Source organism: Nestor notabilis, unplaced genomic scaffold, assembly GCF_000696875.1.
Source record: "Nestor notabilis isolate BGI_N333 unplaced genomic scaffold, ASM69687v1 scaffold3837, whole genome shotgun sequence".
In the NCBI taxonomy this organism is placed as follows: Eukaryota; Metazoa; Chordata; class Aves; order Psittaciformes; family Psittacidae; genus Nestor; species Nestor notabilis.
In genome coordinates this window covers 33484-60951 of record NW_009937642.1, presented here as the reverse complement: position 1 = coordinate 60951, position 27468 = coordinate 33484, and the positions used below count along the sequence as shown (strand labels likewise).

The following is a 27468-nucleotide window of genomic DNA, read 5'->3' as shown; positions in this document are numbered from 1 at the left end:
TACCAACACTTAGGTCATTGGCTGTTTCATACAATCTCACTGCTGTCAAAACCAGGGCAGGCAAGATGCTGGTCACGCAGGCAGAGTCCAGGTGCTGGTCAAGTCCCAGTCCTCCACTTTTGAGATGCATGGTTTAAAGTAATGACTCCCTCTTTTCTAGGGCACTTGGCAAAGCCCCTGCTATGACTTGGGGCTGGTGCTCTGGTCACAGCGACTTCTATCTCAGCATCTTTCTGTTGTGTGTCAGAACCAAACTGTACAAGAAAATTGTAAAAGAAAAAGATGGTGGTTACCATTTCTGGTAAAAGCATTGCCCTGCCTCTTCTACTTCTGTCCTCTATTCTCTGTCATTTCCCTCAGATGAGGGCATTTGTGCTATGGGGTCATCACTCTGGGGTTGCATAAAGAACTGCTATCAATAGCCTGCCACAATGCAGTTAAACTCATGATTGAAATGAACAGTAAATAAAGAGAAAGACATAAAGGTTTTAAATATAGGTTTCCATTAAAAGCATTACAAAGACAACTTCTCTCATTTTGAAGACAAAGAAAAAATCCACTTCTACTAAAAAAAAAAAAAAGAAAAAAGAAAAAAGAAAAAAAGAAACCTTTAAAATCATCCCTTTGCAAGTAACTTTAAATGGGGAAGGTGCAGGGAAGGGAGGGAGAGAGGACTTGCAGAACTAGCAAGTGTTCAAAAGGGTGGATGCCCTCCATCGTGGTCATTTTACAATGGCACCTTCTTCTCACACAGTCAGGTCAGAGAGCCAGAGAGTCCTCACGTGGAGGATTTCACCACCTGCTCGTAAGGGGGAGGTGGTGTGTTGCAGTAGGAAGGTGGGGGGGGGTAAACCGGGTTTCCTTGCGGGGAATTGGGCTGGACATGGAAAGCCATAGCCATGGGGTTCATCACAGGTCCACCTGGATCTGTGTAATACGGCACTCCAGGTTGTTGTGACCCTGAAAGAAAGGAAAGCAGAGAAAAGGTATCAGCAATGGCATCTGGTTGTGCTCTTCCAGGGCCTGTGCTCTGCATGCTTGGACAGGTTTTCTCACGGTGTTCATCAGAGCAAAGACAAGAGCCACCTCTTTCCCATTCCAGAGAAAACCCAGGCTTGCACGACTTCTTGAGATTTCCCCCAAAAGCTTCAATTTTGCATGCAATGGAAATCATTTAGTGAAACAAAGGGCACCACTGACCCAAGTGACTACCATCAGAGAGGGAAAACAATGAGCTCTGCTCAGTTCCCCAGACAGAAAAGCTACTACGCCTGCAGAGAGAAGTGTAGGATCCCAGGTGGACAAAGGGATTTCCACTGCAGCCCTGACCCAGGAGTCAAGCCTTGCAAAAGGGATTCACAGACTGTTCTGTGGTGTACTAGGTCTGCCTGTAAGCCGAAGTGCATCTCAAGCAGATAGTTTCCCTTCTAGGCATGATAAAGCTAAGGAGTAAATATGTATGAAGCAAAACACCAAGTTGAAGCCAATTATGGCTGGCTAAAACAATGGGACAAGATTGCTTTGCGCAGATTAAATTTAGGAAATGATGTTGGAGCCTGCAGGGACAAGGAAAGGAAACGGAGGATCAAACGCAGAATTCCTTAGCTGTGACACATGAGGGGTAACAGAGCCTGCTGCCATGAGGAATAACAAAGGTGGCGTGTAACCCTCCTCAGCTGTTGCAGCGGCTGGTGGAAGATGACTTAAGGCAATTAATTCCAGCAATTAAAATCACAGACTGTCTCTATCTCAAGATGTAAATTAGTTTTCTTCCCTTTCTCTCTATTTACATAAAGCTGGACTTAAACAAACAAACAAAAAAAGCATCATGACTGAGCAGTAAGTTTTCTTCTTTTGGAGCTAGTCTGGTTTTCCTATAATGACACAACCTCTAAGGGATTTTCCCCTCACTCACTCCTTTCTGTGTCTCAGTGACACTAGGACTCAATCTTGCTACAGAAGGAATACAGGCTTATTGAAGCTTTAAGCATCCTTAAGTACTTTAAGCATTCAGGAGCTACATACCAAACCCAAAAAGGTGTCGTGATTATCAAATTAGATGGGTCGAGCCATAAGGTTTGGGGATGCAAACTGTCCCAGAGCCTGGGGTGTCTCCCTAGAGAGCTTTGGACACTCAGGAGGAAAGCAGATCAGCAACACAGTTATTTCCTTCTTAACACAGTAACTTTTAACACACCACCACAGTAATTTTTCCTTTTGCCTGAGTGCAGAGAGCTGCTGCACAGCTTTTTTTTAGAAGCCCTTGTTCTGCTTCCACCTATAACATCAGCATATGGCTGCAGGAGAAGCAGGCTGGGAACAGGAGCCGAGTCCTACCTCTCCACAGTTTGAGCTAATACCCTCTTCTGTAGCATTTTTCTTAAGCATTTTTGTTTTAAAGTTATATCCTGCCTAGCTCCACATTTCTGCTGGGGAAACGGGAGAGGTTGAGGTAGCTCCCTGCAGCTTGCTCATTAGGAAAATAGCTGTTTTCATTAAAACTTCTGTGTAGTATTAAAACTTGGAGGGGGAAGGCAGAGGGCAAGTGTGGACACTAGTCTCTTGAGATGCATTTTCAGTTCATTAAACCCAGCAGAAAACCACACCTGAGTATTGACTTCCTTATAGGATCAGCTCAGGAAGTATTTGCTAAGTGTCTACAAAAGGACCCGACCTTTTCTAGCACCTGAACTGCCAGTCTGGGGCTATGAAGTGAAAGATAACCACCAGATCTGCTGCTTGAGGTGTTCAATCCATTTTCCCAGTCAGGCCCACAGAAAAAGCACCTCCCACTTCCAGGCTGCTGCTGGGATGGCAGGAGACGCTGCAGGGAAGGAGGGAGAGGGGCAAGGAGCCACATTTCAAGGGCTCCACCTCAACAGTGAACTGGCTACTGCCACCAAACCTGGAAGAGGAGCTAGCAGAAATGAGAACCTGTTTGACTACTAATTCCCATTGCTTTTGCTGTTGAGTATTTCTAGGATAGAAGTGCAAAAAAACCCCCCAAATTGGTGGGGTTAGCTCAGAGCCAAAAGCTTTTAAGTAACAGTAATAACAGCATGGATGCAGGTGGCACAAGCAGGTCATCAAGGGGCTTGTGCTCATTTTATGATTTACCCACAACTTGTGTTCTGTGAAGTGTCACAAAAACCTATAAAACTGTGCTCTAAAATTAAATCTGGTATTTAACAATCAAGCCAAAAATGGTCCCTGTTCACATAATCTCGAGGCTATTTTTCAGGCTTAAAAGTACAACTTTAGTTACTTTGGCTCCTCCCCAACCTTCCACTGTTGAAAAATAAATACACTCTGTGGAAATGCTTGTTCAGTCAAGCAGAAAAACAGATGCAGAATGGAAGCCCTATAAAAAAAAACAACTCTTAGGATTTAAACAAAAAGAGGGTGAATAAAGTGTCAGTTTGTGTCTGTAACATCTTTCTATCCATTTAGACCTGTGAGAGAGACATAAGAAGCGCATATCTATAAGTACATGCTTAAGGGTGCAAGAAAGCATTTCCACAGCCTGCACAAGGCACATGGGTGTGCAATAGCTGGCACAACAGCAGGGAGAGCCCAAATGCTGCATCTCTGCACAGCACTCGTAGTCATAAGTAGCTAGAAGGGCTTTAGAGCACTTCTATAAGGAGGCTGTCTTGGTGCAGCACAGTATTGCACAGAGATGTAACGGCTCAGAAGATGATTTCTGATAGAGAGGTTTGAAGCACCAGATTTTCAGAGAGATCACCCTTCTCATTACAAAACAGTTGTATTTCCACTTCCAAGTCAGTATGAAACAAAACCAAATTGCCAATTAAAAAAAAAAGTTGTCAGAAAAGGTAGTTATCCTCTGGCTTCAGCTCTCGCCAATACAACGTGCAATAAAATGACAGCCTGGGAGGAGAAGTGTCAGGGTAGAAGAAGCCTGCATGTGTACTTTCGCTGGCACAAATTAGCACTGGCTTATGCAATCTGGAGAGTGGTTAAAAATGTCTCAGCTTGGCCTTGATGAGGCAGGAAGAAAGCAAGCACCAGAGTGCACACTCAACTAGTATCTCAGCACTGTAGAAGATCTTCCAACTAGAGAGAGCTGGATTTAAAATGCTTCTATAAGGCACAAACATCTGCTTACAGGTGAGTCTTACTTCACAGGATCCTCCCAACTGGGACTACCTAACAGCCAGAGGGGAAGAAATAACAAACTTAGAAAGCAGGACTGCCAGAGGAACTATCTCTAGGTAGATCCCCCTGTTGCTCACAGCCCTTACTGACCAGAGAGACAGCAATGAGACTAACGAGGGGAGAAGGACTACTTTGCTGCAGAAGAACTGCATCACAGAGCATGGAAGGCAAATCAAAAAGAGAATACTTGATAGACAGATTGTGAAAGAAAAACTTCAGGCTTTCCTTCACTTCTGCCAGATGTTACCAGCTGTATTTAAAAATCTTTCTTCATGTCACTGTTCATTTTGGATATCATTTCACTATTGCTTTGTCTACGCTGCAAAGTGTGAACTTGCTACACTCCCTCCATGCATGGACAGACAGCTGTAAAGGTTTTAGGAACCAAAACAGGAGGGAACTGAAAGTCCTGTCATTCTGGGTTTCAAAACCATTCAGTACACTGCAGCTGAATTATGCTGTTTGAAAGGCAGAAGACTTCACTCATCACAGGAGGTGGCTGCATGGCTTCATGCAGTGCAATCCCTTGTCCAAATCCCAGAGTTTCCAAAACCCAGACAAACAAAACCCCAAAACCCATCCTTTTCAAATGCTTTGGCAAATATAAGAAATTAGTGAAACTTGTTTAACAAGCAGTGTCTGACCTGATGCAGTGTTGACTGGTTGTCTGGTGTAAGACACGTTAAAAGTAGGTTCTTCTACTAGTGGAGGAGGGTACATCCGTCTTCGGATAAAGAAGCCAGCTCCGCAACAGAACAAAACTCCCATCATCAAAAGGAACCTAGGCAAAGAGAAAAGGGAAGTCAAAATCCATATGCATATAAGTAGCTCTCATAGCCAGGCTGTTCACTGAGAGAAACAAAAGTATTGTCTAGCAGTCATCAGCCTATGACTTTCATCTGGGTTTCTTAAATAGATTGTCTCTTGAAAGAAGGTCTATTATTTGAGATAGCATTCATGGGGCACTTATGGATATATTATAGACATCTTTAGCAATTAGTACTATTGTCCAATATTTTCTGTTATGTAAAATAGAAATCTGAAACTAAAACACCCCTGAACTTTTAGGAAGTTCAGATTCACACCTGATCTTCGCCACTGGGATGCTGAACTGAAATTCCAGGTTGGTACAGTTTCAGACTGCGTATCTTGTACACAAGCCTCACGCTTACAGCATTGAGGCTGTCCAGAAGGTTTGTGGCAGTTGCCCTGAAAAGAAGATTCTTAGATGTGCTTAAATTACTCAACACTGTCATTTTGTTTCCCATGGGAAATATGGTAGCTGTCACTTAAACTCAAGCCAGAAGACTGAAGCATTTGGCACTGAAGTTTACAAGCTTTGCTTTGTGCTTCCTAGGTGGGATATACATTCTCAAGGAAAAGGACATCATTTTGCTTCAGTTCTTCTCTTCTCAGGTCCTTTTCCAACCTGACTACTCTGTCCTCATCATTCTCTTGCCTGGGTGCCGTGGAAACGGGCACTCGCATCAAGGGCATGTCAGAAGATTTAGTTCTTCAGACAGTGGCTTTTGCTGTTTCCTTGATCCATTATCAGACATGCTAGTGACTGAATCAAGCTCCTGTAAACCCAGATGGTTCTTCTGCCTATAACTGCCACATCATTTTAGGGCTCTTTACTGGAAGACAGTGCCAACTGTGCTCTTTTGGAAGGGATGAATTTGGACAGAGGCCACTGAAGCTGGCCAGCGAGGCAAGCCTACGCACCGTGCTTATCTCCTCTTGAGCATTTCTAGGTGCCCAAGCAGAAGAGTGTGACACTGCATGGCACCGAGTGGTATTTCATACAAAGGGTCAGATTCTGTTCCTTGTTTTTACAGTGGAAACAAGAGCAGAAGGAGGTCCTGTTTCCCTAAGCCAATATTAATACATTCCCTTTTGGCAGTGTTCCTGCAAAGGATTTGTTCTGAACAGAAAAACAGAGATTTACGACGTCACCCCAGGGATTGAGATGCAGAGCTCCTCAGTTATATCAGTGAGGATTGTACACCAAAATCCCACAGTCAGCTTCAGGAAATCTCTGTATTACTATCAGGCTTCTGTTTTTCAGTGTTTATTTGTTTCAATTTTGAAGGACTTTTTCTTTTAAGCAGTCTTCAAATCAAATTCTATATAAAAATGCCTGAAAATCACATTTTCTAGGAGAGCTTTTGCTTTCTCTCTACTGCAATAAGAAGGTTTTATTCAGGTGCTTTCTTAAATTCCTCTCCAAAACGAATTTACCTTATTTTTTCATTATGCATATAACAGTGCTTAGTTTAAGCTTTATCCAGATTACTGAGCTGCTGGTTTCACAAGCTCAGATCTTCCTGCCTTCTTTCCCCTTGCTGTCATCTCCAGTAAAATCCTCATAGTCACAAATGTACTTCTCTTCCTTTTTAATTGAAGCCTCAATTCAGCTGGCAGGAATATCTTAAACCCTGCCTAAATGCACAATCCTCCTTATACAATCCTCTTCTAAAACTGAGTGCCCAACAGAAGTGGACAAATGCTGCTGCTTGGTAGTAGCTGGGACAGAAGTAAGGAATTCAGCAATTCTGGATAGAATTGGGACCACTGCCTGTATAACCTAGCAGGAAAGGTCAACCTGACACAAGGAACCCTTTTTCAATGTTTTCTCACTACATCAGGAGAATTTTTAAGCAAAAACCTAAACTCCTTGCATATGTATGTACAGACACTGCATATTTGTACCCTACTTTAAAATACTAAGGCTGGCAACACCCTGATTTAAGTCCTACAAACAAAACAAGAGCAAGACAGACAAAAAATTCCTAAATACCCTGACCTACCAAAAATACCATAGTCTCTGGATAGAGAGAGCTCTCACACAGCATCTTGAACCACAGCAATCCTCATAGGAGCGACATCTGCAGAGAAATAGAGAGAAAAGGCATTAGGGGAGTAGTTGTCACTCAGATTAAAACAGCATCCCCGACTCCTGATGCCATCTGCATCCCTGTCCGAGGCGTTATTTACAACATTGCCATGAGCTTGGGAGGCAAAGCCTCCCACAAGTGTTCTAGACCAGCTGGCTGTAGCTTTGAACAACCTGATCTACTGAAAGATGTCCCTGCCCATGACAGGGGGGTTGGACTTTCCAACCCAAACGATTCTGTAGGTCTATTGATAAGAACAGACTGCCCTTAGCCAGATGAAGTTGTCAATCACATGTACACATCAATGGCACAGTTCTATCACCATTCAGGAACTTTTTGCATGTTACTGAAACTACCTTCCTGTATACTTCTTTTAAAGCCATCTCAAAAAGACTGAATGTCATCTTTAATTCTATATAAAAGGACATACTATAAAGAAAAGCAGCATTACTGTGTTTTTCTTCACAGTAAATGAACATTGCAGACCTCAAACATGAGCCATTTGGGATTTTTTTTCACTGCAACAGACAAGATTTGCAAGGTCAGAACTGCCAGATCGCTCATTCTTTGCAAGTCAACAGCTTCCAAACAGAGAAATCACCAAGTGCAGAGAGAACTTCAAGCCTCCTGTTATTTGCAAATAACATGGCATTTTTTGTTTCTCAGAAGTTGCACTGGACTGCAGCTGCCAACAAGGCCCATTATTTAAATAGGCTTTCCTCCAAAAACATAAAACCCCAACACATTTTAAATTAATATTTCATACGGAATAGAAGGTATTTAAAAGGTATCATAGCACCAACCATTGTAAGCACAAGGTAGCACTTCACTAAAAGCCAGCACATTAACAGTAAACCCCAAACAATTTCTATGGTAACTGCCCAATGAAACATGTTTACTAGGAAAAAGGACAGAGGTAACACAAAAACTATGTTATGTGACAGACGTGGATGAAAACATGCTGATCAGCATATCCACATATCAGAAGAGGAGGTTACACAACTGGACCGATCTTTTTAAGAGTGTTCACATCTGTATGCTCAAAGCACGTGTTTAAGCATCTGGGTTTGGAAAATCTGCCCAACTGTATGACTATGCTCCCGTTTTTGTATGCTAACTAAGAAGAAAAAAGAATCAATTGGATAATTGTCCAGACAATTACACATTTACACGCTCAATTACCAAGCCTTTGCTCACAAAATATGTCACGTCACATAGGCTTCAGCCTCTAATTGGGGCCAGAGAAGGATGCTCTGTGGATACATAATCAGTTGTTTTCCAAGTGAAAAGAGTTACCCACTCTTCTGATGACAAGTAGGCAGGATTTATTTAAGCAAGGCAGAGGAACTGACATGATCAGCAGGGGAAGGTCCATTAAGATACTCAGACACCCTGTCTGAGACGCAAGAATTGTAAGATGCTCATGCCAAAAGAGAAAACACCCACTTTGCTGTCCCTGGAACTAAAAGCAACCCATCTCCAACCTTTATTCTTTAAAGCTTGCCAGGACACTAAAAACTGCTCATAGTCAAGACTCACAAAACTACTAACAAGATTTAGCAATTCAGCATTAACTTCAGTCCTGTCAGAACCAAGAGATTAAGCCTTCCTCCATGTTCCCCAAATGGATCAACACAAGAGCTTTTAAGACATATCTTAAATGCATGGATAAGTTCTGGCCTCTTGCAAAACGGGGTGGCAGCAGCTGCCTTCTGTTAAACCAGTGGTCATGGTACCCCTTCTGCTCTTCAACGTGCTTTTGGTTGGAGCACCTCATCCACGTTGATGGGCACTTACCCCTTTTGCTGCTGCTGCACAGCAAGGACCTAGTTGGGCCAGAAAAGCAGAGAGGAAACAGAGCCCATAAAACTAGAAGCCCTTCTTGAGGCATTTCAGGCCAAAAAAAGAGAAGGATTTTAGGGGCATGAGCAGTCTTTACCTCTGCCTCCACACACTAGCTCTGTCAGCACAGACACAAGCAGTGCCTGGCACCAAAGCCATTTCCCAGATTAAGCTCTAAAAGCTTAACTTGCATTAAAAGTTGAACTAAAACAGAGAGAGAGGATGCACATACGCTTCCTCCTGCCCACCCCTGCCTGGCTTATTTTGCATGTTTCCTCCAGAGCCAGAAGAGATGGAAAAAAGCTCTTTTAAAATACTTAATTATGGTCATTCAAACCACCAAAATTAAAACAGTGTCTGTATGAGGAGTACAGTACCTGAATTTACTTTTAATTTTTAATCTCTAAATTGTCCAGGCTACAAGTCAGAACCATTTTTAAAGTCTCAGTGGCTTAGCTTTTCTTCCAGCAAGAGAGGACTAAAGTACCAGCTGGAAGACAGAAAGGCTCAACTGCTGAATGTTCATGAAGCTCCTGAGACAACTGAATGCCAAACAAGCAGACCATCAAAGAGAAGTTTCATCTTCTACACAGATGATCGCACTTTCAAATGGCTGAAAACAATGATGCAAAGGATGAAGTCTCTCATTAAGGCTGTGCTTAGAGAAGCTCCATTTTCTCATGGCCAGTAAGCTTTCTGAGGCAACTTATCCAAGGCTTAGCACTGCATTTGCCGGGTGGATCTGTGAAGCTAAGCCAGTATCACAACTCAGATGGAAATCCCTTTGAGCAACCTTTTCACTTTTTACCCATAAAACCAAGCAGGTGCTGTGTTTTGTGTGCTTGTGAGTCTGGACACATGCACCCATATGTAGGAGTCTTGAATCAAGGATGATGCCATGGTAACAACCTGCTGTTTCTATTCCCCACCACTTGATAGCAGTGCCAAAAAAGACTGGAAGAACAAGTGGTCCATTTACTGATACTGCCACCAGGGTACCACAAAAGCTCTGCTGATCTCTTGTTCTTGATTCAACGTGCTATGAAAAAGCAACACAGCTTTTGACAACATTGATCCCAATTACAAGAAAATTAACTTACAAAAGCCAGATTTATTAGCAAGCAAAAGATGACAATAAAATCAGCTTATTAACAGAGTCACACAGAAGCTTAAGGGTAATCAGTCTTTGAGGTACTATCTTTTACTGCCTGTCAACAAATCTCAGCAGAATTAAGACCCTGATTCATTAAAAAAACAACCCAGTTAAACACATGCACATGTATTTATTGAACTACTATGCATATCCTTTAAGTTACACTTCTGCTTTGGCTCTACTTTATGGAGAAGGACTGGGTGTGCCCAATGCCAGTTGAAAAAGAATGAGCCTTACTTCCGATCTGACCTGGACTGAGCCCATCTCCTTCAGAAGACTTTTCTAAATCCAATTTCCCTCTTTCACACATAAATTATGATCCCCAGAACTGCATTTCCCTAGGGCAAGGCTTGTTTCATTGATCAAAATTTAACCCATTACGTGGGATAAGACATGATCCATTAGTTGCTGATCTGCACCTTCACCAAGCATATGGTCTCTCTTTTGAAAACTGTCTGCAATGTGACTTATGATTTAGAAGGTACATCTTTTCATTCATAATTCAGTAGAATGAAATGAATGCACCTGCATGCCCAACAACTTGTACTGCTAGCACACCAAGGAACTGCTGCGTCAGAGACCAAAGCTACACTGCACGTCAGATCATAGTGACAAGCTTTCTGTATGGATTCACACTTTAGATCACGATGCTGAATTTCTTTCCTTAATGGACAAGCAAAGCACAGTTTCACATAAAGGTATATGGTATGACCCAAACCCCACAAACAAACCCTGCACTTGCAGGTGTTCTGTGGATAATAACTGCTCAATGCAACGGTCCAGAAGCTCTTTTCCATTTATACCCACATCTACACAGCTGAACAAGTCCTTTGTTAGCAGAGCTGCCACAACGAAGAACTCTATCTAAAAATAATTCCCTGATCAGCAATTACTGAAAAGTTGAAAAGTTAAAGAGGGAAAGCAAGGATCACAGAATCCAGTAGACTCTATGGCCTGGGTGGTCTGACAACATTCCCTGTCCTCACCAAACATGGGTATTCCCCATCAACACCTTTGAAATGCAGGCTGCAGCACTCTCTAGTTTTCCTCTCTACACCAATTGCATCATATGTACCAAAACCCAGTTTAACATTTCACATGACTGATTATCAATGCCTTTTGGAAGAGTAAAACAAAACATAAATTGTTAATCCCCAGTAGTGGCAGAAATCCAACTATAGACACAGAGGATGGGAGATGAAAGAAAACCACAAACCCCCCACAACCTTTACTGTATCTGTAAAGTGCATGATTTCTAACCAGTGTCCTGAAGAAAAGCCTGACTTTATTTAATTCCCAAAAGGGTTGCATGCCAGTCATAGCTTGAATCATTGCTGCATGTATGTGTAAGATCTGAGAAGCAAACTGGGATTCACTGGAATAAAAATCAGCACTGGCAGGTTTTGAAGTGAGGGGAGGAAAACCAACGGAAGCCAGGAAGTTATGTAAAGGAGGATATAGCAATAGGCCAAAACTAAGATCGGAAAATAAAGATTTTTGGAGGAATGGCCAGTAGCATCAGATTTCCAAGGAAGTCCCAGCTCTGGTCTTAACACTGGCATGGGCACACAACCAGAAGGAGAAAAACAAATGCTCATAAGAAGTGGAAGGGGTGGACTGCTGGGCCACCTCCAGGCAGACTCAGTGCTGAGCCCTCAAAGCCAGAAGGCTCAGGTCTGCTAGAACTGAAGAGATAAAGGGAGACAGCTGAAGTGTGCATATGTATTTACTTGTTCTAGGACAAAAGGTTTGGGTTTTTTTTTTTTTAAATATTTAATCTGTTTGGAGCTCAGCTGCCAGCACCCAGCGAGGCTGAACAGAGACAAATCAAACAAGCCAGGAAACAAAAAGAAAAGCAAAGCAGGCAAGCACCACAAAGTGACTAGCAGAAACAGTTCTGCTGAAGCTCAGTCTTGGCTGTGCTCTCCATAAGCAGTAATGCCACCGAGCTCAACAGGACTACGCCGCCACAAGACTTCGAGCTGAAGGATGAGAAATGAGGATCAATAGATAATGTACCACATAATTGAGAGGGACTTATTTTTGTACCAACTTTATTTCACCATGGATTCATTGGAGCCCATTCTGTATGTGCATTTCCATCTTTCAATAAAAAGCAGTTTTCAAAGCAAAACCATCGCCTCTGCTGCCTATGTAAGGAAAAACCCAGGTTATTGACTGCATACATGGGGAAGACCACCAGACATGTGGAAGAGCTTAATGCTACAAACATGGTGGAGATGTTATCCCAAGGAATCCATTTTGCCATAGCAGCCCACTGAACATGGAAATCAAAACGGAGTCCAACTCTGCTCTCAGGAGTCCCACCTAAGTAAATATTTCTGAGTCCTAAAGTGGTTTAATCACTCTCCAGAAAGATGCTGCAACCAAAGGCTCCACTGGCATTCCCTTCCATTCTTGAGGAGCAGTAACATAGGCAAGGTCATCGGCTGGTGGAGCAGCGATAGTCAACATCTACTTTCCAGCCTTAGTCTTAGAGCTTCTTGTGTCTCCTTAGCATGCCTAATTTTCAGCAGGGACACAACCCCACCTGCAGTTACAGGTTCTAAGCATTTATTTTCTTATACATAGCAAAGATGATCTCTCAGCACATGCAAGAACAGCACCTTGTAAAACGTAGGTCTGATTTTGGCACATATGTAACTATACAAACAAGTGTAACTGCTTCATAGATGAACGCAGCAATGGAACATCTGTACTTGAGAGTAAAACACTGCTGCTTGTACCCAGAAGAGCACTAGAGATATAGTGACCCAGGTACTTGGTAAGTCACCCAGCCCTTAACTACATAAGAAAAACATAAGGCAAAAGAGGGAAAGGGGCCGTCGGGTCATTTTTTCCTCCAGAGTAGAAACAACAGAGACAGAAACAATATTTACTCAGATTAGATTCCTGTCCGCTTTGACACAACTAAACTCTTCTCCAATGAGACGAGATACTCGACTCCTGTCCTTCATACAGACTTGAAAAACAGGAGGAGGCAAAAGCTGAAAAGGGATTAATTCTCAATTATTCTTTAGGTGAAGAGCCTATAAACACTGTCTCTGCGCGAGAACTGGGCGGAATATGGTAAATCCTCCCCCATTTCTGATGTGTTAAGAAGCGTTTGCTCAGCTTTTATCAAACTAACCCTGCTAGAAGCGTTCTGCTACCCTGCAGCATGCCATAACACCACCTCTCCCTTCTCAGACCCCAAGAGGAAAGCCACCCTACGGAGGGACTCTCCCTGCTGTCTCTAAAGGTAGCAAGTCCCACCGCATGGCATACTGGCCAGCACACATCCATCTAGAAATTTCCTCTGCTCCTCCTGTGGCAGAACCTAGCAAGAATGGCTGTGGTTTGGGCTTGGTGCAGTGGCAGTACACGGTACCTCAAACAGATGCTTTTCAACATAGGCTACAGGTCTTTCACAGAACAAAGCAGAGAAGCAGCATAGCTCAAGGCTCTGGAAAAGTAAGCCATAGATAATGTGCATGATGAATTTTAATTTTCTGGAGGGGGAAGTGCAAATTTCTCATACCAACAAGAACAAGGACGTCTAGTGAATCATCAGGGCCCTTATTAAACAGACATTAGTCTTCGGTATCTCAAGCTGCTCCCAGTGGGAGAGCAGTCCTAGTGCATCTAATCACTGCTTTGGGAGACCATAAGCAGTCTGCTGGCAGGGGGCAATGGGTGTCTATGATCTGCCTGAATTGAACATACTAATGCATGGTACGTCTTTTTTTCCCTTCACCAAGCCACCACCTCAAACACAGAGAAGGACACAGGAACTAATGACCAACAGTCAGGTGCCACTTTTAATTCATGGTCTCTCCCTACAGTAAGGGTTAGATGCTTCAAGGTGACTTTGGGGTCAAGTGCTCCTTGATGCTGTCCACTAGAGCTCAAACCAGGTAGAAGGCTTCCTGTCCCATGAACAGAAAGCCATAAGAAACTGATTCTCAACCTTGCATTAGGGTTCTTGCCTAGGACACGGAAGACCTAATGCTCTGATGAGTATATGTCAGGTCTAACAGCCTCAGCTGGAAAAACTGAGGCTCACTGCTGATAAGCCACAACAGTGATTATTGCATCTTTGGAAATGAGAGCAGTGTGCGACTGAGCTCCCTGCTCCACCTCAGCCAAAGGAGAGCTTGGTTTCAGAGTACTCCACTAGAAGACAGAGACTGCCCTCTTCTCTTTCCTCACCTTTCTCAGAGTAATCTGTCTATGCCTGGTGAGCCTGCAACTCTGAAATCATCCAATGCTTCAGACCTCAAATCAGGTCAGTCACCTGCCTGACTGCTTGTGAAGGCCGAGATATTAAAAACCTCTCCCCTCCTCAGGACTCACTCCTAGCAAGTTGAATGGGTTGTTAATTTGGTTGCCCAATTCTCCCCAGGTTGTGCATCAGGATAACTGATCCACTGAAGCCAATTCAAGTGTGTGGTTGCTGGGTGATTATAGCTGTCAGGACTACAACCTCAACCAATCACAGAATCATAGAACAGTTTGGGTTGGGAGGGACCTTCAAAGCTCATCTGGTCCACCCCCCCTGCAGTGAGCAAGGACATGTTCAACTAGTTCAGGTTGCTCAGACCCACATCCAGCCCAGCCCTGAATGTCTCCAGGGATGGCACATCCACCACCCCTCTGGGCAACCTGTGCCAGTGTTTTAACACCCTCATTTTAAAGAATTCCTCACGTGTAGCCTGACTCTCCCCTGTTTTAGCCTAAAACCCATCAACACTGAGGGAATCTTGTTCTTTACTTGAAGCAAGGAATATACCACCTTGAGGGCACAGACTGTTGAAGCTAGTTGTGACGGTTTGTACCATTATTGCTCAAGGCCACACAGGACTGAGCAATGGTGGTGGGTTTCTGTTGCTTTTATACACAGATGGTCTGATAATTACTGCTGTCTTCCTTCACTATACAAACTGTGCGCTTACGTTCTTGCGTTGAACTACATATGCAAACAGGCTCTTCTTGAAGCTGCTTGCTGCTAAATTGGTGGCCCTGGCCCGAGTCCAGGCCTCCATTTCCGTATGGTGCCAGCTATTCAAGGTGCCTGGAAGCATGCAAAACTATTACGTTGCCTCCCCTCTCCTTCCTCCATGCCGGCTTCAAATCAAATGGAAGAATAAATCAACAGCTAGATTACTGCCGTAAGCACACACCTGCTGACACTTCATGCAGCTGTAATTGCAATGGGAAAGCTAAAGTGTATCATCAGGAAAGCCAACTTAATTAAAAGCAGTAAACATAACAGGACCTGGAGCACAGAAAGAGGCTCCCGTCATGCAACATGCCACGTGTCTAGATTGGGGGGGTTCCCAGCCTCTTGCAGACACGTTGATGGAAGAAGTGCTCTCTCAGCTGTCTGAATAACAGCAAGAGAACATTGCTTTTTTATTGTTCTCATCTGGAATGTTTTTCAGGTTCTTGATAATGCACAATGATTATTATTATTATAGACTCACCACCGAGCACATAAGGGCTTACATTCAAATCCCGGATGAATACGACTGTGTGATAAATACAACAAAATTTAATCTGCAGAGGTGGAGAAGTGTGGGGAAATGCACAAGAAATTCATTTCAAAAACCATGAAAAACCATGAACAGAATGCAATCAGCATTCTTCTCCATAATAAGAAAAAGAATCGTTTCCATGTAGGGCAGAAACATGTTTTAAACATGAACAATATAGCAAACATTCTCTTTTTTTTTAGGTTTACATCAATATTCTTACATTAATTCTACATTAGAAATTAAACAGATTTAATCAACATAAATGTGTACACGCGCAGTTGTCTGCTGTATGCAGTAAACTACTTTCCATGGCAGAAACATATTAGCCTAAAAATACAGCACATGCTGGTAACATTAACTCAGGTCCTGCTTTGGATAAGAATTAGAAGAGGTTGTAAGATGGCACTCCCCTTATTCTATTCTTCACATTTACCAGCAGCAATGGTTAACATTTTCTTCCAGAGAAAGTTTCTTTCTGGAGATCTTTCACCTAGTAGCACATCAGTGAACATTCAAAACATACTTAGACAAGGAACCTATGGCTGAGCTCCGGTGCAAAAAGTTGGTATTCAGGAAGTGGGAGCAGGTACAGACTGCCAAAGAGGAGTTTAGAAATCATCACATACACGAGTAGGTGTGATGTTTGGAAGGCCAAACCTCACCTACAAGTGCAGCAAGAAGAGCTTCTACCACTACACGAGCAGTGGATTGTATCTGTGGTCAAGCCAGAGAGCAGCAGATGTCATTAACTTCAGCAAGGCTTTCCACACTGTGTTCCATGATATTCTTGTACCCAAGTTTGGACATCACAGTCTGGACAGGCAGACAGCTAGATGGGTAAAAATAACTGGCTGGATGGTGGGGCTCAGAGGGCAGCAGTCAACTCCCTAGACAGTACTGGTAATTGGTGGTAGTACTACAGAGGTCTGGACCTGTCCTTTGGAAAAGCATGTTGCTCGAATTGGTGATAGAGTCACAAATTTGGAGATGGCACCAAACTGGGCATCAGTCAGTGACCTCAAGGGCAGGGCTCAAAGATCTAGACTGGTTGGAGGAATGGCCTGTCGGGAACCTCATGAAATTGAGCAAAACCAAAAGCAAAGTGTTGCTTGTGGGAAGGATGAACATCTTGCTGCCTGTGTGGCACCTCTGCTGAAAAGACCCTACAGTCATGATAGACAGCAAGCTAAATGTGAGCCAGCTGTGTGCCACGACAGCAATAAAGGCCAGTAGCATCCTCTACTGTGTCAACAGAAGCCTAGCCAGTGAATCAAGGGAAGTAAATCAGCACCTTCCACTGAGCACTTGTCGGACCACATCTAAAAAACACCCATTTGGTTTTGACATCCCCAGTAAAAAGAACAAAATTAAGAAACTGAAGTGAATACAGCAAAGGGCCACCAATATAGGGGCTGGTGCACTTGCTCAATAAGGAGAGGCTGAGGGACACGGGCTTGTTCGGTCTAGGAACGAAGTGGCTTCAGAGAGACCCACAAGCAGCCTGCTAATACCCAGGAGGAGGTTACTAAGAAGATGGAGATAGGACCTTCTCAGTGGTGTAGGGTGGGAAGACAACCTCTGAGCAAGAGGTTTGACTGGAGGTCTCCTGAGAACCCTTCCCATCTGAACTATTCTCCAATTAGAGTTATTTCCCTCACTACTTCTCTTATAATATCACACTTCCAAAAATTCAATGCACAATAATCCAACAGGATGAGCTGAAATAACGTTAACTCAATACTGGATAGCAACTCTTTTCTCCCTCTAAATCAGCTAACTCCCTCCCTGTGGGTGATGACTTCAGTGACCCAGTGACATCAGCAATGGTATTTCTATTGCTGTGGACACGTGCTTACCATTCATACTCAAAAACATTTGTGCTGCTTTATAAATGTGCCTTGGAGCCTGGAAAGGAAAGGATTAGAAACATACAGGTTCTAGCATCTGGAATTTATCACCTCATTAAAAGCTCCAATGTGCTGGTAGCTAACAACAGGAGGAAAACTAAACATAAAAGACCTATGGGATTGGTCAGTGATACCAGGGAACATACTTCATCCTTCAATGAGGGGGACATTTACTATCATTCTGATCAAACTACTCCTCACCAGCAAAACATAAGGCAGCTTTCCCTCTACTATTCATTCCCAACTCAGAAGTGGACAAAAAAATTGGAGTATCTTAAGTGCTGCTGGCATCTGCATACAGAGGAGGTGATTTCACAATCTAATGCATTCACTATGTCATTATTCACATTACTGCCACGTAAGAGAAGTATCTTTACCATCTCTTCCAGCAACCATAAGCACTTTGGGTACATCTAGAATAAGACTTAGCTGGCTTAAGTGAGAGTAGGATGAGGATCCTTGAGAGGATCAGAGTTAAGTCTGTCGAGACAGCTTTAATTCTGAATTGCTTTATGTCCATCTACACAAGGAGATGTATGGTCTAATTCTTTAAGCAATGTCAGGAATAACTTGGCTCTCTGCTTTTCCAAATGATAAGAATTAGGACTCCTATGACTAATCCATTTCTCTGCTTTATATTTGTTTACTTATTTTTCCAGGCCACATAAACATTTTGCTGACACAGGAGAAAAGTATCTAACTGACAGTATCTTGTGACTCAGGCAACTAGGACATAGAGAAATGGTTGGTTTAGTTAGTGAAAAAAGTTAAGAGCAAATTGGAAATTCTCTGTATCAACAGTAGAAGAAGCAGGCACCTTCTAGGACGACGTGCCTACCCAAAAAGGATAAGGCATATGGACATGCCACTTCAGGGATGCCTTGGTCCAAGCATGCCACACTAGATCTGTGAACTCACACACAAGACTTAGTATTTCTGAGCTGACAAGCCAACCTTTTCATTATAACACAAAATGTCTCCAAGAGAGAAGTGACATATTCTCAAGCATGGGACTGAGATCACAGGGAAATCATTAAAAAGTATTGCATTGCTGGGTTTCATAAGGCTCCAAAGATAGTCTCAAGACCAAAGGATAGACCACATATGTTAACTGGGTAGAAAAAACTTCTGACAGAAAACCAGTGACAGAAAGGAAGGGAATCTATTGCGAACTCATTCGACTAAATATATCTGCTTCTCATGGAGTGTTGCTCCAGAAATTGTAAGATAAAATAAACCCCATTTCACTACAGCACATCCCAGAGCTAGATTTGCACAGAGGAGACACTCTCAGGATAAAGTTACATATTATGTTTTTAGATGATTTAACATCTAACCATATGCTAATAGAGAAGATCCTATCTATTCATGCCTCCTCCCCCACAATATGCAGAATACCCCCTTCCTCCCATTCCACCAGTGTTCGCCAAAAACCGTACCAAGCTGATTCAACACTGACTCGAATGTGCTAAAATGAACAACGTTCTGTGGGATTAGCAAGTAGAGTTAACTCAGCAAAGGGTCAAGCAAGTGCCAAAGCAATGGGACTTCACCCTGAGATATTAAGACTGGCGTTGTGCCTCTCCTCTACCTCCTACATACAGTGCAGGTAGGAAGCAGCTGGGGATCCTAGACACAGAAAATGAAATTGCAGAAGTAACAAAGTAGGAAACCAAAGACATCAATGACCTCCTATTCTTTTGATGCACACCCCCTTTAAACCTACTGGGCTCCTATGTACTCAAATACCCTCTTTCCCCTCCCTTCCACATTTTCCACTTGTCACACCGTATCTATCCTCTGAGCTATATCATCCTCAAATCCTCATTGTCTTTCCTTAGTGTTTCTTCTTCCTCACTCAGACTCATAATCACAATAACAACAATAGCAATAACCTGACACTCATCACCATTGCAGCAATCATCAAGCACACACAGCTCCCACCCCTTTCCCCTTCCTTTTTCCATTTTCTTACACTATCCCCTGCGTAGTCTGGCAATGACACCACTTCTGTGCAGTGACTCAGATAACAGGGTGCTGCAGTAACTACCACAAACACACATGCAGTCGATATACAACAGTTTTGCTTCCACATTAAAAGATCTCCCAAACCAAGCAAGCAACCAACACGATAGGCCCTCTCACAACTTCCTTCCTTCCAGTGTCCAAAGCCTTGTGCAATTCTAATCAACCTCTTTGACGGACTGGAAAATAAACACACTGCTTTTCTACAGGATGCTCCATGTCAGCACACAAACAAAACAGTAAACTAGTTCCTAAAAGGAAACTAATTAGAAAGCAACTTTGCATGTATTGGATGTATTGCACACAGCAAGCCTCCTCTTGGTACCCCTTGCCTTTGCAGGACTCAGTGTGTATTTATCTGCGACATGAACAGTCTGAACTAACACCCAATATCCAAGTAGCTACTCCTTTGTATTACCAAGGGAGAAAAACATTGGCTGCAAAAGCATGTGGGCAGAAACATAAGCAGAATATCGAGGTGATGATGAATAACACACTCCTGAATGTCAAAGTATAGTGAGATGGCACACTGAGATTTTCATAATTTCATAACATCTCAGCTTCTTTCCCACATTGCAGTAAAACAAAATAAAATGTAGGTGGAACCAAAGTCCTGTTATTGGTATGCAAAGAAAATTAACTTATTTAAATTCACCCATCTGTTCTGGCCAACCATTTATGAGTAATTCTCAACATTCCAGTCACCTGAAAACAGGATAGTGAGTTCTAAGCACAAACACTTCCTAAGCAGATAATATTGAGGATCACAGATGAATAAACCACACAGTGTTTAATTCTTTCAGTGAGCTTTCTTTCTCGCCTGGTTTACCGGCTGCTTTTTGTCTCTAGCATTTCTCTCCTGTTTCTGGCAGATGAAGTGGAGGTGGAGAAGAAAAGGGAGGAAAGTTCTTGGGTAGCATGAGGATTACAGTAATTTCCAATCTTTTAGCAAGGAAAAGCTTGCTCAGGGAGCAGACATCCTAATGCTGCTACCTGCTCCTCCACTCCACTTCATGTTTTTAAACTTAGGTTTACAGATGGTTGCAATTATAAAGCTGTACAACTCAGGTACAAAGTTTAGTTTACCTCCTTTCTGCCCCCAAATCCACAGGGAAGATACCTTCCACCCATACATTTCCTCCACCTCTTTGTTATTGCTGTGGGCAATTTAAGACAGAAAACTGCAGTTCAGAGAGATATACCTACAGGTCATTGACACTTGGTTCACACCGAAGCCTGATGTGAACGTAGATGCCACTCATCAAAAGGACAGTTATGCAATGGATAAGAGGTTGTCCTGACTCCCTAAATTAAACAACACTATTAGCAAAGGGACAAATTTACTTTCAAAGCACTCTTGGTATTCTGCCTGATTACCTGCCCTTGTTCAAAACAAAGGGAGAACTGTCCTCATGTGGCTCTACTTATGTTTCCTTTCATCATTCTGAAATAAGAGCTGTTTAAGAAGTTGCATTTTGTTTTCAATTGGAAAGGTCACTTGGATTGAGTGGTGAAACAAGTCTGTACACTTTTGTTAATAAGGAGAAAGGGAACGAGATGGAACAGGAGGAAGGAGGGAAGTTTATTGCATCTTCATTTTTAAATTAGAAAAAGTCTCTGAGAAGTTATGGAAAAAGTGTAAGTAGTGAAAGAACAACACTTCAGAATCTAATTCTCTCGAGCACTAGAAAACACAAAAAGGAACGTGATGACTACTTACATATAATATGTAGGATATAATCCTTCAAAGTACCAGCAATGCTTTTTGGCCTCTGTACACTATAAAGGAAGAAAAATATGGAATTAATATTTACATAGGACAATGTACAGTTATAAACACAAGCACAGAGTACTTATAAATTCCGCGACTTCAAGCAATTGGGAAAGGTTTGTATTCCCAAAGATTTCCCAATCCCAATATACACAGCAACCAACAAGTCAGGACACATGAATGGCAGCGTGCCCTGCCAGGGTTCACATCCCTTTGTCTGCGAGGCCCCATAGCTTCCCCGATTCCCGAACAGAGTCAGTACATTCCGGGCAGGCCCAGTATCCAGTTGTATGTGTTCCCTGGCAGAAGCGCTGTCTTAAAAGACAGCTCTTAAGAGAACTTAAGAGCCCACTCATGGTCATAGTTACTTAAGAGGCCTCCAAGGCACAACCAGTTTGATGACACTAAGCATATGACTATCCAGTAAATTCAGTAATTGCTGGGAATTATTTATCTTCTGGAAGTCTCTGGCGTGCGGAGCCAGAGACGGGAGAAACCATCCATCCCATCTCCTCTTCCTACAGCTTGGAAATATCTCAAGTGTTCATTAAAGTACCGGGGAAAAGAAACTGCTTTCTGCAGCCCAGGGGTATTGTTCTCTTTCGCAGACTGCCAGAGTATCCTTGTTAAAGGATGGAGACAAGGCGTTTGCTCAGCGTGTGTGTGCAGGCGACGTGGGAAGCGCACATCATTACAGGCACTGCCAGAGCACAGACGGCAGCTGAGAACAATAGGGGCGCTTAAAACAGAAAAACAGATGTCAAGCCCAAATTCTATAGACAAGGCACAAAATATTTCTGTGTATCCCACTGACATCACTAGCATAAAATGCCGTCTTCATTGCAGACATAGCTCCAGGAGCTCCACCGCAGGCTGCATTATCCCACCACACAAAGCCAGGGTGTTGTGGGACACCTCTGCAGAGGAATGTCTTGCTGGGGTTTTAGCTACAATTCCCTTGGCTGCTCACACCTGACACCCGATGTGGGAGAGTGCTCGGTACACCGGCGGTGCTTGGATCATCCTTCATGTTCACTTGGCAGCTCACCTTTAAATAATAGCTCGTGTAAGTTTATTAGCCTCCCTGAATCCCAGAATACTAAATGAATGCAGTTAAGACAAAGACAAAGTGGTTTTAGATCCCTGACTCTCATTCCTCATGAATAAGAAAGGCTGCAAGCTCTTTAATGAGCATCTGATGAGCTAAATCACAGACAGATCAATTACAGCCCATGAAGACAAACTGCTCTGGATTAAATTGTTAAAAGCAGTACACGAGATGGGGGGAGGAGAAGGAAGACACTTTTGAACGGTGCGATAAGGCCTTTCCGCTAATACAACAGGCTCACATCAGTCTTCAAGAGGCACAAGCTCCTGTTGAAAGGGCTGGAGCTTTTTCCTTGGGATAAACAGAGAGGAATCTCAAACTGATGCAGCAGTCCAGGCAGTATATGAAGGTGAGCTCCGTAACTGCTGCTGGTATTCAAAGATCTGTCTCCACATTTGACCTTTTTCCCTTTTTCTTGCCTCCTTTAAAGCTTCCAACTTCATAACCCTTCCTTTCAAATATTTTCATCAGCTGGCTCTACTCTGAAGTCAGAAGTATGCCAAGTTTTTATCTGTAACACCCTGCAAATGTATATGCATTGTAAACCCAGCAGGTTTGCTGCCAAGTCAGCGTAAAATACTTTGGCTCTTCACCTTTGAAGGCTGCAGATCAGCAAGCCCTGGCTAAAATCCCAGTGCCTGCGGGTCGACCCCTTGGGAAGCCTCATTTCAGAGCCCAGCTGAGGCTGAAGGCCGTTAAGTGTTTTTCCTTCCTGCTTCTCAACCAATATGAGTCACTGTTTACCTCAACAGCTTTAAAGCCTTCGTCAGTCTGGAGCATTTTAATTGATGTTTTCCCAGCAATGTTTCTGAGCACATGGAGGCTGCGTACCCTTTACAAGTGTAAAGGAGGCATTTATATTCAGCACTCATTCTGCTCACCCTTCTCCACGTATTTTAATCTGCTTTACAAGTTCTAAAACGAGTTGGGAAGATTCCTCCTTCCCACACCTCCCAAGTCGTAAGATTTCTGTTTCTGCCTCTTAATTCTCTGTTTCAGACAACCAATATGCTTTCCATTGTCACAGGAAAGACTCCAGCCTGGGAAAGTTGTGCAAGAAACAATTCCTTCTAGCTTACAGGGCTTAGATACCTGCACTGAAAATGCCAGACTTTGCTTTTATACGGACCCTGGAACAGCAGGTACCAGTCCCAGTTCTGCCTTCTTTTAACATCCCAGTGCTATGAGTACTGCATGACAGCTGTTCAGCTCTCCTACACAGAATCAGGCCAACAAGGCAGTGGACCTCAGGTGTGAGCAGCACAGCCAAATCTGATACACATGACATGTCGAACAGATTTATACACACAGGGAGAACCATTGCTGTCCCCGCTCAGTTAAAACTCCTACTGATCTCCATGGCAACTTTATGCCTGTAAATGCTGACATAAAGCAGCGGCTACTAACCACTGTCTACTGCCGGTTAGCAGAGCTCACAGAAATTCACTGCTGAGAATAAGGCAAGAATGTCATTGCCTCTAAGGATTGAATGTCTTTAGCACTCAAGTACCAGAGAGATGAACAGGGTAACCAGGGCACAGATTATTTTTTCCCATCCCACACACATTCTCTGAAGCAAGTTGTGATCATCTGTGTCTTGCCAAGATCCACATTACTCTTCTGAGTAGTACTGGCCTCTTAGTTAAGCTGATGGAGAGCCGTACCAGCGTGAGAGGGGTTGTAAGCCACCAGCATCAGGCTCTCATCCTCACAGCGCCTTTGGAGGATGATGTCCTTGTAATTGTTTGAGACTATTAAACCCTCAAGAAACCACATCTGGCAGCAACTCACTGCAGTCCTCAAAACAGAGATGAAGGGAAGATTAATCCTATGACTGCAATACAATAACACCTTAGACATCAGGGTTGGTGCGCACTGCTAGCTCCTGTATGAAGACAGGCTGTACCTCAGAGTTTCTAACAACCATTTGTTCACGTCTTTAAAAAGCCATTTACCCATTCACTGACAGCAAAACCAGTATGTTTATGGGTTTTAAACTGGCTTAGGTACAGCCCTGCTGATGCTTTTAACTTTTCTAGGAGAAGGACTCTGCACATTTTGCTTATAAGACTCCTCCTTCTATGTCCTTTAACAATTTGACACAGATACAAAATATAAATATACATTCATTTTTCAAGTAAATGAAGCAGGTCTGATTTGATGTCCATATGTAATCTTTAGGGAATTAATGGTATGCGAATTAGACAGATGCTTGAATACATTCCTTAAGATTCCATATTTGGAAAGAGAAAAAAAAACCCCACAAGACTTGGTTTTCTTGTTTGTTTGTTTTTAAATACATCAGCATCTGTCTTGGAGCCTGTTTTCTTTGACAGACTGCAGCAACACGAACTGCAAGCTGTCCTTTTCTGTGGCCTCTAAATTCATTCAATTTCCTTTAAGAAAGGAAACGTGCTTCCTGCCACAGATTGAAATTGCAAATGTTACCACTGCGAGTAAGAACAATGAGGAAGAGAAGTTACTAAAACATTAACCAAAGACTGGTTTTGATCACGCTGTGAAATACAGAATGTAAATACATACGTATGCATGTGGTGTGGGGGAAGACAGAGCAGGCAGCCTGCTCACCGAGTGTCAGATGGTACTCTACAGATCATTAGCTATGCTTTGCAGGGTTTGCAGAAATACTACCTCTAAGCAGGAATATCCTCCCCATTGCACATCATCATCTTCCAGTCCACAGGATAATAAAAAGAAAACAGAGCTGATCAATTAAGTACTCTTTGCAATCAAGAGAGCGGTGGATTCACGCCCAGTGCTTTTACTGGAGGTTCGGAAATTAATAATGGAAAAGTAAAAACAATTAGAGCCCCATCTGCCGACAGTAAATACTTTCCAGTAGGACTATAGTTCATTTTTGTTACGGGTACCAATGAAAAAAGCAGCCGACTGTGGACAAATGTGTTTGTGGAGGGCAGAGGGAGGGCGATTGCTATCTATATGCTGAAGGGACTCAGAGTGAGTTTGTGACATCTCTTCAAAGCCACATTCTGTAGGAGGCACAGGTCTGCTATCAATCACAAAGTCAATGAAACCCTATCAGTTATCAGCAACTGAGTGTGAGGCTCCTTCTTTTAAGCCACACAAAAATTTAAATGATAAACAAAATTTCCATGACATATTACAGTTATAAGGATTCAAATGGGTAGATTCATTAGGAAAAAAACCCCAAAAGGTAATTGAGAGAGTGACCTGACACACTGATGTGTCAGAAATGGCTCCTAGTATTCTGGGGTGACCCACTTAGTGCTATTCCCTCTCAGTCAACTGGGTATATGCTATACATTAGCAGAGTGCAAGTTGATCCAAATGTCATTCTTGTGGTGACAGCCTCTGAGGCTCTGCTAGGATTAATTCATAAATGAACAGGCCAAAAAAGAGTTAAAAGTATCTAAGACATGGAACGAGACCTCATAATTTCTGAACATCACACAATCCTATTCCAACCTGCACCCAGAACTCTGTCTTCTGCACAGCTAGATCAAACTAGTCATTGAGGAAACAGGAAGGACAACATCTTTCTGACCATATGGCTCCATGGCATCTGAGAAACAACTGGCTATACCTGCTGCCTCTGCTACAGAATGCCTCTTGCAAAACTCACTCACACACATCTTTCCCAGTGTTATTGGTCACTGTACCTGGCAAGTATTTGATGAAACCCAGAAAAAAGGGTGGGACAGTCTACAGTGAAACTCCAGGCTAAATAATCAGTTCCAGAAGGCACATTAATGGATAGGAATCACAATGCTTTAAGGGATCTGACCTTTAAAATTGTATCAGTTTTCAGAACGCTATCCATTTCAGTGCCTAGACAAGAGCTGAAAGCATTATGAGCTACAAGCTGCTCATTAGATATGGTGCACTGAAATCAGAAGGACTTCTGCATGCTGAAAGTTTGAAAGATTGGATTTACAGAGACAAGAATATGAGCATACTGCTCTTCCACAGCCCAGAAAAGGGTAAAATATCATCCATTAGAGACAACACATGCTGAAACTGAAAAGTGTAGCCTAAGGGTGAATACATTTTACTAGAGAAAATACATTTCGTTTTAACCTTGCCTGATTCTATCTAAATTCATCCCCCCTTCTCCTTCCCTGGTGATGCTAACGGAGGCTAAAAGCAGCCCATCTCCAAACCATTCTAAGAAACTGAGTTTGCAAGCCACGTTACCAGTGATTTCAAGACATGCTCTTGTCACAAAAGACAGAAGCAAGTCTTACTAAAGGCCAGAATTATGCTAGGGTATTTTTATTAAGTAAGGTAATAACAAAATAGCATGAAAGTCTTGTATAAAAGGATGCTGATCCTTTACCAAGCCTTCCCTCCCATGTAACCGTAAACAGGACAAATACTATTCCAGATATACAGCTGTCTCATCAAGACCAAGATCACAAAGTCATTTAACTTGTAGTATAAAGAATGATTTTCACATATTTCAGAAGGAGGTGTTTCTGGACAGTCTGTTTGGGCTGTTCTCCAAGAAAGAAGGGAATGTTTCCCATTCAGGATTCTTAGAAGATGCACCTTTTCCACTTTGAATTAATCAATCTGCATTTTGCAACAGTAAAAATTTCAACATAAACAGCAATTTCTTGTTAGTTCTTCTGCTGCTCCGAACACATGCATTAATAATCATGTTTTTATTTTGAATTAATGTGAATTTAAACATTAGCTAGCCTCCCATCACAAAGCATTACTTTACATTTAGATCTATTAACCTTTCCCACAAAAGAAGTACGAGCTATCCCTTGCATGCAATTTCATTTCAGGAGCCTGACTCATTATTTTAATTCTTTTTTGCCATTATGCAGCAAATTGGAAACGCACTTCAGTCCTAGAACAACAGTTTCAATTGAATATAACCCTTTCATCAGCATCAAAAGGGGACGGGGGTAAGGAAAAGCAGGAGACCCTCATTTTCCGTAGCCCACAATAAGGAAGATGCAGGGTGAGCGGCGGGCGGCAGGGAGCGCATTCAGCACCGCGGACAGCTGCCTCCCGCCGCGCTCCGCCCCGCCGCAT

General features: G+C 42.8%; 1 protein-coding gene across 1 annotated transcript; it reads right to left on the bottom strand.

Annotated features, from left to right (window-relative positions):
* Positions 1 to 480: 480 nt before the first annotated feature.
* VOPP1 (vesicular, overexpressed in cancer, prosurvival protein 1) lies at positions 481 to 27468 on the bottom strand. The gene is made up of 5 exons (XM_010018901.1): positions 27442 to 27468; positions 21261 to 21319; positions 6990 to 7067; positions 4824 to 4960; positions 481 to 960 (listed from the first exon to the last, which is right to left on the bottom strand). Exons 1-5 carry the CDS (start codon positions 27466 to 27468, stop codon positions 779 to 781), a joined length of 483 nt encoding a protein of 160 aa, XP_010017203.1. The 3' UTR covers positions 481 to 778.